At 30.4% G+C, this 15,480-nt stretch overlaps 2 protein-coding genes across 2 annotated transcripts; both read right to left on the bottom strand.

The window, feature by feature from the left end:
* Nucleotides 1-9,265: 9,265 nt before the first annotated feature.
* Nucleotides 9,266-10,465, bottom strand: LOC140839768 (protein TERMINAL FLOWER 1-like). Its single transcript, XM_073206707.1, has 4 exons — nt 10,226-10,465; nt 10,056-10,117; nt 9,789-9,829; nt 9,266-9,650 (listed from the first exon to the last, which is right to left on the bottom strand). The coding sequence occupies exons 1-4, from the start codon at nt 10,421-10,423 to the stop codon at nt 9,430-9,432; spliced, it is 522 nt and encodes a 173-aa protein (XP_073062808.1). The 5' UTR covers nt 10,424-10,465; the 3' UTR covers nt 9,266-9,429.
* Nucleotides 10,466-14,832: 4,367 nt separating this feature from the next.
* On the bottom strand, nt 14,833-15,480 carry LOC140837982 (17.8 kDa class I heat shock protein-like). The gene has a single exon (XM_073204067.1). It carries the CDS (start codon nt 15,414-15,416, stop codon nt 14,931-14,933), a length of 486 nt encoding a protein of 161 aa, XP_073060168.1. The 5' UTR covers nt 15,417-15,480; the 3' UTR covers nt 14,833-14,930.

Below are 15,480 nucleotides of genomic sequence, written 5' to 3'. Positions count from 1 at the left end.
TTTGGTTTTTTCTAGTTTATAATTGGTTTCTTTTTATTTAATTACGAAATTTATTTTTTAAAATTTCGGTGCTCTAGAAATCACTTAACTTTAGCAAAGTTTGTATCATACTAACTAATGTCAATCAAATAATACGATTTTAGTCTCATGTATGCGTTCAACACCTTATAATCTTTATGACTGCTTGAAATATTTTTAAATTATTTTTAAGAGAAATTTATGTTAGGATCAAATACAATCAAAATATGAAATCAGGATTATTGTATACTTTAATATATTGAAGTTTCACTGTTATAATTGAGTATACATTTTGATAGAATTTGATCTCCTGTATAATTATGATTCATTGGTTTCTGTTTCGATTTCGGTTCTGTTTTTCTATATCTATGATGAAGAAACGAAATCGTAAACTCATTGGTTGGCGATCTTCAAATTAAAGAAAGACAAGTAAAAAAACAATTTTGATTTCAAATTTAACGAGGCCATTCTAGTTTGGGTTTTACTATTGAAGGCCCGGTCTATGTCTCATACTTGTGTCGACACCCAACACTTCTTTTAAATATAAGATCTCTTGTCAAAGCGTTTCATAGATCAATTTTATTAATAGTGCGTTTCATGTGAGACTGTGTCACGTATCCTAATATGTGAGATGAGTCAACCCTACTGATATTCACAATAAAAAGTTATACTCTTACCATAAAAAGTAATATTTTTTCATAGATTACCCAAATAAGATATTCGTCTCACAAATACGACTCGTGAGACCGTCTCACACAAATTTTTGCCTTTTGTTAAATAGACCACTTATATGATTGGGCTCATAAAAAATTATTTTAACGCTAAAAATATTAATTTCACTTTAAATAAAGATCGGGTCGACCTAGTTCACTCAATAGAGGATCCTATGTAAGTTGCTAGTGGTCCAAAAAATTTACGTATATTAAATTTAGAAAATTTTGGATTAATTGATCAGCTCGAGTAGCTCAATTTGAAACAATAAAATATTATAGAGTTTAAAATTTTAATTCAAATAGCTCAATATTTCTGATTCTATCATTAATCACACTGAAATAAAATTGTGAGACCCATCTCACGATACATTTGTTGCACCTTAAACGGGAAATTGGCCTTCAGTCTTCAGTCGTCGATTTTTTGTGTTCAGTCCATGGGTACTTGTTTAGTACCACATTTTCACATGAAGTGTACCATATTTTGTATGACATAGTACCATAATTTTGTGGGTAGGAAGTGAACCCATAAAAATGTTTTGATTGAGAATTTTTCACCAACTTCCTCCACCTTAAATATATATTACTTTTTTTTTTATTTTTGTTTATCTGATAATAATAATAATAATAATAATAATAATAAAAAAATAATAAAACAAAAGAATACAAAAATGGCTTGTCGAAGAGATTCTGTACCGGAGGATCTAATCAAAAGAGATGTCTTCAAAATTAAAGCAAGAAGTCAATGTTAGGGTTCATGTCAATTTTTAAAACTTAACATTATACATATAATCTAACGGACATGACATCGTTGACCAACAAACTGAACTGCTTATCTGTACCATGATTATCACACATCTTCTTGGCAAAAATACATATTTCTTTTAATTTAATTTATAAATTATTACTTCAAATTTTATTGAACTATTTTCTCACTGTATCCCTACCTTTCTCGCCCAATTCGCAACTCCTATTTCAAGTATATAAAGTATTAACATCTATTTTTTTGTATATGTAAATTTCATGCATTCATGTCGAAGTATTTATTCAATCTATATAAATAGAACATAATACTGTTTAAAATTTTAAAAACGACATTGTATTATTACAAGACTAGATTTAATTATGTCCGTACGTAACTTACCGAGTTACCGTTCTCATTTAACATCAAAAAATCTCAAATTTTTAAAACGAGATTTTGAGATCAATTTATAATAAATTCGTTCAGAATATATATATATATATATATATATATATATATATATATATATATTAGTGTGTGTGTGTATATATATATAAAAGATTTCTAAAGTTGGAGGGGGCAAGGGCACGCACGCTGTGTATCAGCAACCAGCTCAATAAGTCAAATTGGAAACTAGGCCCATGATTGACTGCAGTGGAAAATTAATTAATTAATTAATTTCAAGGCAAAATAGACCACCTTGTTTATTTTTATTGGATTCTCTGATGATTCTATTAAATGAAAAATATTTATTACAAGAGAAGACGTGTGTCGCTTTGTTTGATTTCACTTAATTTTTATTTAATACCATGTTATTATCTCTCAAACTAAAAAATATTAATAATAATAATTTTATTGTTTATTTTCCTTGACAATAAATTTTTTCTATTTTCACGTGGATGTAATTATGACATGAGATCCGAACCAAAACATGATATTTTAAATTTTAAAATTCGAAAAATTATGTGGCAAGAGAGAAAAATTTCCAAAAATATTTGGTCAAAATTCTTATTCAAATAGGCTTCTTCGAAACCAACAAAGGCCTATCTATATTATTGCCTATGCTTGATTGAGCATCCTCATCAAATCTTTAGTAATCAAATAGTATCTCACGCATCATTTCCTCTCCAATTTAAATCCCTCATTCGCAAAAATTTGTAGCGTAATAAATGTTCACGGTGTACTCTTGAACCCTTAGATCATAATTTATTTTATTGTTGGGGATAAGGATAAGACAGTGCATGCAGCCTAGGACAACATTGACAAAAATCGATTTCTTCAAAATTTACTTTGTAAATGCAAAGAGTCATTATTTTATGAGTAGATTTTTTGTTAGACGGTCTCACGAATCTTTATCTGTGAAACGGGTCAACTCTACCGATATTCACAATAAAAATTAATACAGTAAGCATAAGAAGTAATATTTTTTCATGGATGATCCAAATAAGAGATCCGTCTCACAAAATATGACCCGTGAGACCGTCGCATAAAAATTTTTGCCTTATTTTATTACATTTACAGATGTATAGCAAGAGTTATTTAGATTACGCTTATAATTTTTTTTTGTTTTTTTATTATTTCTCTCCATCAGTGTACGAAAAGGCAGAAAAACCCACAAACTAAATTAACCTAAAATCTTTTATACCTAAATTAAATTTTCTCCATTTCTTAATGAAAAATAATGGTAGTGTTATTAAATTTTACAGCGTAATATATGATTGCAATTTCTAGGAAAATCTGAGGCATTGACGAAATCTTCTGAAAATATATGATTTGCAATGAATACGGATTGGAAATATGAGTTCCTTCGACACGGAATGAATCATGATGGGAGTTTTAAATTATTATTTAATTTTCATTAATTAATGTTTTGGCAATCATCATATGTTTTTTGAACAATATGGGACACTGCCGTCATTTATTCATGTTGTGTTTTCTCTTTGTTTTCGCAGACTCCATAGTCAACACTCCCACTCCATCGATTCATGCATTTGGAAAACATAATAATTTATAACTTGTGTAAGAAAGACAGAAAACTAGTGAAATCAGATCCAAAATTTGCTAAAAATATTGAAATAAATAAATCAAATAATTGAAACCAACTGCCCCGATAATTTTTATGATATGTATTTTCTCGATTTATTTGAAATTTTATCAACTATTTAAGTTTCGAAAAGTTTATATTGACTTTCAAATGGTCTTCATCTACTAAGTTAATTAAATTTAAAATTTAGTACTACGTAAATTTGAAACAAAAATAAGGCATTAATGCTGTCTTAACATAGCAATGTATGAAAAACAAATTATGTATACAATAGTCAATAACATGAATATCATGTCATTATGAGGAATATTCTGAAAAAAATTAACGTGAAACAATATATATATAACAGGACCTTCCCGAATCCCTCCAATGGTTGACGAAAATCCCTAATATCATTCTCACACTTGGACATAAAATTTAAATAAAGTATTTCACGCATAAACTAAAACTTAAAAAGTTGCTAATTTCTATTAAAATAATTTTTTTTGTCCCAGTTTAAGCTTAAAAGAAAACTTAAAGATTTAGTTATTAAAACTAGTTGATTTTTCGGATGTTCTCTTCGTATATAAACTTCAAATCCACGTGTGCTAATATTTATTTGATTTTTTATTTTTGTGTTGGATTTATTATATATTAATATTTATATGCATTAATCCAGGAAAAACAAATATTGCACATATTAATATTTAAAATTTAAATCCTTTTTTCTTCCTTTAATAAAAGCCTAAAGTTCGGAACCTATCACAAGTTTACAACCCTCCAGCCCACTACATTAAGATTGGGCTTTTATAAAAAAAATTTGTTACGTTGTTTCACTCTCATGTTGGCTTCACGTCAAAACTACCTAGTTTATACAACACTATTATACAGAATTTATTTCAAATATAAAATTATAATTGATATTCAAATTTAATGTGTGTATACATATCACAAAAACTCCATTGAGATCATACGATAAGTCAATTTTATGAGATAGATCTCCAACCCGACATCATTCATTATAAAGTATTATATTTTATGCTAAAATTACTATTTATCATTTTAAATATAGACCGGGTTATCCCAAAAGATCTTATACGTGTGTTTTTGTTTATGTGTGTTTATCTTGTTTTGCACTCAACCACCCAAAGAGCAATGTTTCCCGGAACAATATCGTATACCAACTTAGCATCTACTTTACTAGAGAACTTTAAACAATATATTCCCATAAAAAAAAAATTAAATTCTGAGCTTCGAGTTATATGTCAACTTCCCATCAGTAGTTTACTTTTGGTGAGCTGCCAAATCTCGAAGTACATTAAAAAATCCAAAGTTATAATATCCAATTAGATAGATTGTTGAAGAATTAAATTCCTAACACAATCTCCACCTTCTACCAATCCCACAACTTCACACTACATATACTTTGAAAGCAACAAATTTAAACAAATCAATTCCATTAATCTCAATAGCAAAGCTTCTTCTTCATTCATACATGGCTTTATTTGCTAAATCAAAAGCCAAAAAAATGGAACTGCCCCGAAAAAACCAAGCATATAATCTAGAGCAAGACGAAGAAAAAGTAGACGAAGACGATCTTTTCGAGATAAATTTGGAGGTGGTAAACAATATACCTCCACCATTTTATTGGGAGAGTTGTTTCACTTCCACAAGAAGCACACTTTTAGCTAATTGTTTGCTGCCGATCACCGATGTCTCGAGGGCGGTACCGATCAAAATGAGGGCGAACCACGATTTACTATCCTGGTCTATTGGATCAATCGGCGATCATAAGTCTTCATCTCTTCTAGGCGCTTTCGCATGGCATGCGATATGTAGCAAGAAGAAAGGGACTTGATTCGAATGTCAGCATGTTTAATCGAGAGTTCTCAGTCAAAATTAATTAATACTGTCATTTTCGCAAGTTAGAGTTTGTTTTCGTAGGAAAATTAAGAAAAAATTAATGGTTTACCGACATTGATTTAAAAAAGAAACATTATTGTAATATAACATAGGTTAAAAAGTTGGGGATTTTCGTTGGCCTATGCTGCCCATTAGGCTGCTTCCCCTATCAGATCCTCCCACAGTAGCTCTTACACCCGTGGTTGCTAGCTAATAGATACTCGGAATATACTCAAAAAGTACTTATAAATTGTAATTTCCCTAGAAAATCAGTCTCTCAAGACTAGGAGTGGGAAAAAATTACCGATTGTTCCGATATATCGCATTTATCATACCGTAAAATAACACACATCGAATTTAGTTATATATCGAATATTTCGGTACAGTTTCGGTATCAGTATCGTTGTCATATGTAATTTAAAAAATTTCAGTATCCGAAATATCGATTTTTTATATATATTTTAAAAATTATAATATAATGTTGTCGGGCTCACTTAATCTTTCAATTCTAATTTTTTGTGTTGGGTTTTTATAGCTTTTTTGTGATGAGAATAACACAATTTTTTTTTTAAAATTTTCGATATACACGATATTATACCGATACCATATCGATTTTTTTCTATAAAAACAACATGTAATTTATGTTACCGATTTTTTTGATAAGAACGGTATAAAATTTATGTCATACCGAAATTTCGGTACGTTATCGGTATTTATTTTTCGGTGCAGTATACAATATTATTTGGAAAAATCGATATACCGTACCAAACCAGGTCTACTCATCAGTTCAAATATTAATGTTAATCTAAAATATAACAAAATAATATATTTTTTGCGAACATGGATGAAAAGTATCTTACAAAATCATGATAAATATGAAAATTAAACGAGATATATATGTATTCAAAAAATAACATGTAGAAAATAAGGTAATAACATTAATTTTGTTTGGCGTACAGGGATGAAAAACTTGGTCGGGAAAACAAAATAACATATTGGAAAGTCAATATGCACAGCTCCTGATTCTGGCAAGTCATTCGGTGCCTAGTTTTACAAGTACTATTGCCTTGAAATATGCCAAAGATGTAGACGGTAATATAATTGGAAAATTGCTGCTTTTTTTTGACTTTTCAAAAAAGTGCAAAGCTCCTTCGTGACCACGGGTAGCTAGGATTAGGTATGTCAATGTATCCGAATTTTACCCAGATCCGTAATGAATTTGCGTGTATAGATTGGGTTTGAGTATACTAAATGGGTCATGAGGTGGGTCTCGGGTCCAATTTTTCAGACTCGTCCGGATATGGGGCGGGTTATAGGTCCTATAATACCCGTCTCATACCTGCCCCATATATGTGGATATAAATATTCTAGGGTTTTAGTTTTATTAATTTTTATTTTTTTAGTAGATCACCTCAACCATAATGATCTTAGTTATTTATATGTTAACTGTTGTATTTGAATTTGTTTTTAGTAATAGTGAAAGAATACTTGGTCCTCATCTTAGTAGACTTAATCCAACGACTTTGGAGACATTGTTGTGTTGGCGAAGATGGTTGTAGGGTGAGGTGAAAGGTAAATAAAGCACAGTTTTATTTTGTTACTGTACTTTCATTTTAATTTTTTTACTATATATAATTTCTCTTTTTAAATTACATTTTTTACAATTTGAAATTACACTTTTATTCTTTCAATTTACTTTCTTATTCTTCCAATGTACTTTTTCTATTTAATTTTGTAGTTAATTCTTCAAGTAGATTACCAACTTATCTCACCATTCTTGATGAAGAGGAAAATGATCCCGAAAAATGTGTCTGAAATATTGCCTACTCGCTGATTTTATATTGATTTGTTTAAATTATGTTATGACTTATTTTTGGGGATGTCAAGATTTTTTTGGAGATCTAATAATTTTTTTATGTAATTCTTTATGTCGTGAAAATACTTTGTTTGTTATTATTAAGTACGATCGAAGACATGAATTAATTTTCCACAATGTTGTTTAGAAGTTTGTCTGTTTCATAATTCAGTCATTTGAGAAGAAATATTATTATTTTTATTTTAAAAAAATTCGGGTCTCACGGGTCTCAGGGGTCTACCCGGCTCCATTTCATATTTGAGGTGGGGTAGGTCCGGAGAATGTTTAATCGGGATGAGGCAGGTAATGAGTCAAAGTTTTTTTAATGGGGAGGGTCTTGGGTTTAGCCAAACCCGCCCCATTGACATCTTTAGCTAAGATTTTTAAATATGGGGGAGGAATATGAAAATTTTAAGAACTATTAATCTTTTTTTTAAAAAAAATTCTTACCATATAAAAAATAAATTGCGCCTTCGCCGTACAAGATTTTTTCTTGACTCACTAATTTAGCTGAAATAATGTAATTTTTTTTTTTGACATTTTAATTCAACTATAAATAAAAAATATTAATCATTATTTCATTTTACCTATAAACGAATATTGATGAGAAAAAAATCAAATCACAAATATCTAACGTAAAGATGCATTTATAATATTATATAACATACCATATGTATCCAATAATATATGCTATAAAATATTTAATAATAAAACCCAAAAATTAAGGAAATAAAAATTAAGAAAACTATAAATATTTTTACGTGAAAAAAAAGCTTAAGAAAATTTAATTGTCGAAATTTAACTTTAAGATTTAACCTAACGAAATTTTAATGATGCTTTATTCAATTAATATGCCGGGTTGTATAATTAAAATAAATCGTATATTTGCTCTAGTAACATGCATCCAATTTGAATCACTTAGACCTGAGTTGAGAATTTCACATACAAAAAATTAATGTAAATATGAACCAAAAAGGCAAAAACTTGTGTGAAACGATCTCACGAGTCGTATTTTGTGTTACATATTTTTTATTTGGGTCATCTATGAAAAAATATTACTTTTTATGCTAAGAGTATTACTTTTTATTGTGAATATCAGTAGATTCATCTCACATTATTAGTTTGAAAAAATTATTAAAAAGTAAATTCACTAAACACTATATATGAAGAAAATAAAATAAATTACGCACAAAACATTGGATTAATCTGTTTTTAATTTCAAAAGACATCAATAGATTATTTTAATCATTTTCTTCTCAAATATTTTGCAAGGGATTTTCAGCTCATTATATTCCAATCAACCCTTTTTATGGCTTGATTATATTCATTATAGTGTATATATACAGCTCAACTTTGAAAATCGACCATCCATTAAATTATTCACATATCGAGCTTATTAATTAAAAGGATTTATATATGTTGTTCAACTTTGAAATTTCATAATTCCCCTGCATATAATTATATCATGTTGTGCTTGTATCAATAAATTTGAAATGAGTTATTTCAAATTTCTTGCCCGGCTTAAAATTCAAGTGGATTTTAAATTCACTCCATATTAATTTCATTAGTAATTTTGGTGGATTTCAATTTCAATTTAGATAATGAGTTTTGTTTGAAATTCATGATCACTCGATTAATTAATATTTCCATCTGAATCAAATTCGTCAATCTAGGTGCAATATTAGATTTTGTTTTTTGTTTTTTTAATGAGCATTAATGTGATGACAACTATTTATAATGCCTCAAGAGTTTCAATAATATACTATAAAAATGATATTTATGAATAATTAAATATACTTATTCATTGCGATCGCAATGTGCAAGAATGATTCCATCGTCAGATCTCGTGGCCGGCGCCATGGATAAATTTCTGTTCCCATGGGGTAAAAGTTGAGGAACCGAGTGGAATGAAACCGTGGAAAATAGAGAAGAGAATATGTATATCAACACCATATTTTCTTGAATAATAAGCTAGAACTGTTAATATTAATAATAATTTGTAACAATTATTTATAACAATGATAGCAATTTACATATTTTTAGAGGTGCAATACATGCCTAGCAACATTTCATCGATGTTTGATCAGACGACGAGGGCCCCTTTATTATGTTGATAGATGTTATATTTAAATATACGTAAAGATGGCGGCGGATCGGAGAGGAAGGTGGTTGGTGACGGTCAGCGAGTTCTGGCTGCAGTTTCACGCTGGGCGTTGAAGAATACGGCGGCGACGGGAAGGCCCAGTTCGTTTTCTGCTGCGAAACCGCGAGTGCTGAAGTAATTTCTTGAAGTAGGGAGATTCTTTACTGTTAGCCTGCCTTTCTGCCTGAACAAGACGAACACGAACCTGTGGATTCCTATATTTGGCTTTGGGATTTCATAGCTCGCCACTTCTTTTCCTGATATATATATACACATGCGTGCGCTCGCGCACACACACACATATGAGTTAAACCAAGATGAAATTTTCAAGATCTCTGATAAATTAAAGAGGATTTTTCGTATCGTATGAGCAACTCTCACACAAAGAATCTTACCAAATGTGACATTTGTTGTGCCTGGAATGTCTGTCACTAACCTGTAACACATCGATATACCAACTATAATTCTAACAAGAATTAACATATACAATGATTAACGGTTTCTTCCGTAAAATATGTTACAACCCATTTGAAAAAAATGTTGAATTAAAAAATCTTCAACTTTTGGTGACATTTTAATTTATTCTTCAGAAACATTTTGGTTCGATTTTCGAATACAAGCATAAGAAAACGTTTGTGCGTCGACCGTTCCGGTATATGTACCATTGGAGGTGTTCACGAAGATAAGGATCGCTTGGGCCGGGGACGTCAGGGTCAGTCAAAACCTACAGCAAAAATATATCGATCGAGCATATGTAAAATGTAATATTTGTTCCCAAAAAAAAAAAGAAGAAGTAAACTTAATGAAATGAAAAGTTATTTCTCGTACGTACCAAAGTGTAAAAAGTTCTCAAATCACCACCTAGAATCTCAACACTCGGTGTGTGTGTAAGTGCAGAAGGAAAGAATTCATGGCCATTGTAGACTTGTTTATTGGCATAAGAGACTCTCATATTTACAGTTGGAGTGAAGGATTCAAGGACATCACCTATCACTCTCCCAACCATAAGTGGCTCTAAATTTCTTGCCATAATAATAGTTTATAAATTAACTAAATTAACGGGCAAGAAGTAATTGAATGGCACACTACTTCTTATGTGACTGTGAAAGAGAAGACCTCTATGTATATATATACAGGGTGTTGTTTTTGTTTTTGACATTTTTAAACTCTTATTTTTCGGCTTCTAACTTCAAGCATCCCCATCTTTTAGTACATCGAGTTTTGTACGTAAAAAGGAACGATGATCATGAAAGGAAGCATATCTGATGCTAAAGTGAACTGTTTTACGGATCCTAATCTGTGAGACGAATCAACCCTACCGATATTCACAATAAAAAATAATATTTTTTCATGGATGACCCAAATAAGAGATCTGTATCACAAATACGAACCGTGAGACCATCTCACACAAGTTTTTGTCATGTCATAATAAGGAAAACTGCAATATTACTCTTATATTTTCGTTCATATGTGATTTTGAACTTATATGTTATAAATTTCAATTTTGGGTTGCTACTTTTGATATTTTTGTAATTTTAATATTTTTTTCCCATCATGATGCTAATGAGCTTCTCCGACATGGCGCTAATGTTTAAGTCTCGCGTAATCATTTTTTATGAAAAATAATTGTCAAAAATTGAAAAGTCCATAGCTAAAAATGAAATTAGACTGTATATAACTAAAATCGTACAAAAATATATATATAACCAAAATTTATATTTTTTTAAACAAGTAATATAAAATAATATATACGGATGTATGTGAAATAGTAATACGACATGTACAGTTTCAATGATTTGAATTTGCAAAAGAACATGGCACTCAAGGTTGGATTATATCACTCTTGGCATGTATTCGAATTATAGATAAAGAAACTGAAGAGACAAATTTGGAAAATGCCAAAGTACTGATCAAAGTGGAACTTCAAGTGGTGGAGAACTAAAAACTGACCCCCACACGGCCACAGCACCGTCCCATCCATTTTCCTTTCTCTCTTTATAATTTTTCTGTTCTTGGTTTTGTTTTTTTAGCCCCCAATAATAGAAAGAGAATAAATTAGTCGCAAGAATCATTCTTCATATCAGTGTATCGTCGCACGCGCGTGTTTTGTTTTATTATTCATAAGAATAATATCAAAATTGTAAAAATTAATGAGTGGTCATACTACAAATTTGAAGTGATAAAATGGAAAAAAAAATTTAAAAAAAACTCGGACCAAGACACCAAATTTATGACTATTATTCATATTCGTAATAATATAATAGATACATGATTTTTTTTTAAATTACTGGAAGCCAGAAGTATTTGTAATATTTATGATATATTCTGAGAAATTTTGTGATATTCACGATAATTAATGAAATAACATGTTACAAATTTATGTCCATCCATGACAAGTTTCAAGGCATGTTAACCAAAAAAGAAAGGAAAGACAAGTTTAGTAGTATTTCCCTTCAGTGTACTCGTTTGATACAACTTTTCATTGCAATCCTTTCAATTTTAAAAGCGTCTATTGGAATTATATATTAGCACGCAAATAAAATAAAATAATAATTTATTTAATTAATCATTTTAAAATGTTCTAAAAAAATTAATTAGTCGTTAAGATTGAAACTTGGACCTGACTCAACCCCAAAAGCTAGCTCAAGGTGGGAGGATTATCCAAGTCAATATATGACACTCAAAGGTTATTTACCCAACCGATGTGGGACAATTAACACTATGTACGTATACATTAGATTAAAAAAATAGGAGAGTCAAATGGAAAAAGAAATCAAGACTTAAAAACCGCACTCCATGAGTTTTTTTTTTCCTGTGTGAACATTTCTTTTAGTAATAAAGCGAATTAATCTTTCGCAATCATGAAAGATGTATTTTATACATACATATACATATATACATGTACATATATATATATATATATATATATATATATATATCACGTAGTGATTTATAATTCTAATTTTTTTTAGAAATTGAGTAAAATGTTGGATGAAACAAATATATACGACCAATTAATGCTCTACCCTTTATACCAAACCGTGGGGTCCTTTATATATATATATATATATATATATATATATATATATATATGTATGTATGTATATATCCTTGATGGGAAAAAAATAGAAGACTGAGTTGGAAAAGAAGAAAAGGTCGCATTGTTGGATCTTTTTATGAACAGAACATTTCCACAAATGGTACACAGAATCCATCTTTTGCATTAACATAAAAAAAAAATTAAAATAAAATGTGATCTTATATGAACTTTTTTTAGTTCGTTTTTTTTAATATATATATAATGTCAATAATAATAATCAATTTAGGATTAAAACATAATTTTCAATCTTATATATTCTTGGAATGGGCATAATCATGTATTCTAATGATAATGATCGAGGCATAAAGGATTTCCACCAGTACTCATTGGCGCACGTACATTAGTATTTATTACTAAAAGAAATGTTCTTTTTTAAAAAACCATACTTTTACAAATTAATTGATCTAACAAAATGTTGTATTGGTCGTTTCTGTATTATTTTTAACACGAAAAAAGTAAATATTTTTTTCCTAAAGTTTGTTATATTATATATCATGGATATGTCTTACTAATTGATAGACGATAAATTTGAGGGTAGCTAGCTAGTGTTAAAATTTAAAGATTTGTATTTTATTAGAAATTATTTTTGTTTTTAATCTAACATTATTTATGTTATGATCAGTGTAAGTATTTAGAGGAGGTGAATACATATTTCACATAATTTTCTTCTCTTAGGCTTTAGGGATCTCAACTATTTTTAACAATTAAGATCAAATCTCGAACTTCTGAGTGCAACAAACAACTTATCAAAGAATAATGCGGAAAAAATCCAATTGAACTCAGCGAACCAAATATTGATCAAAATCGGCAGACCCAAACCAGTCGACGAATGATGTAAATAATGTGCTGAAAGGAAATAACACGAGATTACTTAAAGGATTTTAAAATTCTTCTATGTCACATCATCTTCTATTTCTACTAGAAAACTTGATAATTACAAGAACTGCAACTGCAACTGCAACTGCAACTGCATGCTTCAGCAGGACTTACCAATTGATTCACCAAAACTCTTACTACACAAATTTAAAACTTATAGAAATCGTCACTGAAAGACTTTTTCTGTCATTACAACACTCACGCTTTAATTTTAATGATAAAGATTTGATATATCTCTGAAAAAAAAAGAAGTATAATATCGTTATACTGAGGTGTAATTGTATTTTTACTTGATAGAATAATCGAAATACGATCTTTGATATATTATCTATTGGTAAAAAAGTTAAGTTTGATTTTCATTGTTTACAAAGAGTTCAATTATTAAGAGATAAATTAGTGGGATGCAATAATTGCCTCTTCTTGGTAGAATAATAAAAACATGTTGCTTGAACTGTTGTACGGTATAAAAGATTAGACTTGCAACATTACCACCGGCTATAACTTTTGATAAATCGGAAACACTTGTTCTTACACCTTCAAATAGTATTTCAACAGAGCTTGATATAGCTATGTAAATCTCATATGGATGAAAGATATAAGTAATTCGTAGAGTAGAGTGCGAATCTTAAATCTATCTTTTATAGAGTTTTTTTTTTCAACGTTCAAACTTTAACGACTATAAATTAGTCGTACTCGTGACATGGCAACAACAATATTCAGTGTCACGAGTATTTTCTTTTACTCATAATAGTATGCGACAATTAATGATTAGTGATCTTAAATTTGTCTATATTCCCAAAACAATATCTTAATCATATGATTTGCTCTATGAAGTCAATGACGTTAAGTTCATTTTCAAGGAAGTGTTCTCAAACTAATATCTGTCTTCCGAATAAGCGTGAAAGATCTTCTGATATGCTTCTGCTGAATTCCATCACTTGTACATTTTTCTTTTTTGCAGCACATCACCAAAAATTGTAATTACTCAACAATCTACACTCTAATATCCTTATATCTATTTTAAACTAATAGCATCTGTTTAAATAATTGCACACCGAAAAAGAAGAAAGACGACTCCACTCTTTATGTTACTTCTATCATTGCTACAAAACTATCTTTTCTTAAGATATTTTTGTGCTTAATATTTAAGCTAACTGTTGTTTAACTCGTTATAGCACATAAAACAAAATTATCGGTTTTTTAATTGGCCCAAATATTAGGCCCGAAAAACCCAAGAATAAGCCCAACAAATGATCACCCATCCAGGTACCTAAATTAAAGGTCATATTATCCATTTGCTCTCTTTGTTTTTAATTCAGATATATCTCATTTTATTATACAAGATTCAAGAACGTAGGATCGAATAGAAAAACATCACTGCCTCTGCGGTAGGAATTAGGACCAAAATAACAAAGAGACAATAACTAAGCAATTTCGAATTGAGAGCAAAATAAAATAGAAAATTTATTCAAATAATTTATTTTGTTAAGATAACATACAAACTAGAAATCACGTACTTCACTTCCATGCATTTCGCGTATGAAACCAAGCACAATTACATTCAAGGCTTTCGCTTGTAACCGGAGATATCAATGGCTTTCACTTCTGGTTTCTTCACTTGCCCTTTCGGCACAGTCACTGTGAGCACCCCATTTTCCATCGCCGCCTTGATTTCGTCCATCTTCACGTCCTCCGGCAGCCTGAAGCGGCGGAGGAACTTGCCGCTGCTCCTCTCCAGACGATGCCATTTGTCGTTCTTCTCCTCCTTCTCACTGCTTCTCTCTCCGCTGATCTGAAGCACTCTCCCTTCTTCTACCTCCACTTTCACCTCCTCCTTATTCAACCCCGGCAGGTCAGCCTTGAAAACGTGGGCCTCCGGTGTCTCTTTCCAGTCTATCCGCGCAGCGGCGAAGGCGGATGTGTCTCGGGCCTGGCCTTCGGCGTCGGCTAGTGCGCCTGCGAATGGGAGTCCATCCCAAATTTCTAGCAAAAAAGGGTCGAATACATTGCTCCGGCGGTTGCCAAAGAAGCTAGGAATCAGAGACATTGTAGTAAAATTGCAGAAGATTAACTACGAAGCTGTACTTATACGCTGATTGATCCGATTATTT

This window comes from Primulina eburnea, chromosome 8, assembly GCF_022965805.1.
Source record: "Primulina eburnea isolate SZY01 chromosome 8, ASM2296580v1, whole genome shotgun sequence".
Taxonomy (NCBI): Eukaryota; Viridiplantae; Streptophyta; class Magnoliopsida; order Lamiales; family Gesneriaceae; genus Primulina; species Primulina eburnea.
Note: the sequence above shows the minus strand (reverse complement) of the source record. Positions and strands in the feature narration are given on the sequence as shown.

Excerpts from the sequence above, each read along its gene's own strand:
- LOC140839768 (XM_073206707.1), bottom strand. The coding sequence starts at position 10,423 with ATGGCAAGAAATTTAGAGCCACTTATGGTTGGGAGAGTGATAGGTGAT. Across the intron at positions 10,118-10,225 it reads TGAGAACTTTTTACACTTTG|GTTTTGACTGACCCTGACGT; the intron begins GTACGTACGAGA and ends TTTTTGCTGTAG. Across the intron at positions 9,651-9,788 it reads CACAACAAATGTCACATTTG|GAAAAGAAGTGGCGAGCTAT; the intron begins GTAAGATTCTTT and ends TATATATATCAG.
- LOC140837982 (XM_073204067.1), bottom strand. The coding sequence starts at position 15,416 with ATGTCTCTGATTCCTAGCTTCTTTGGCAACCGCCGGAGCAATGTATTC.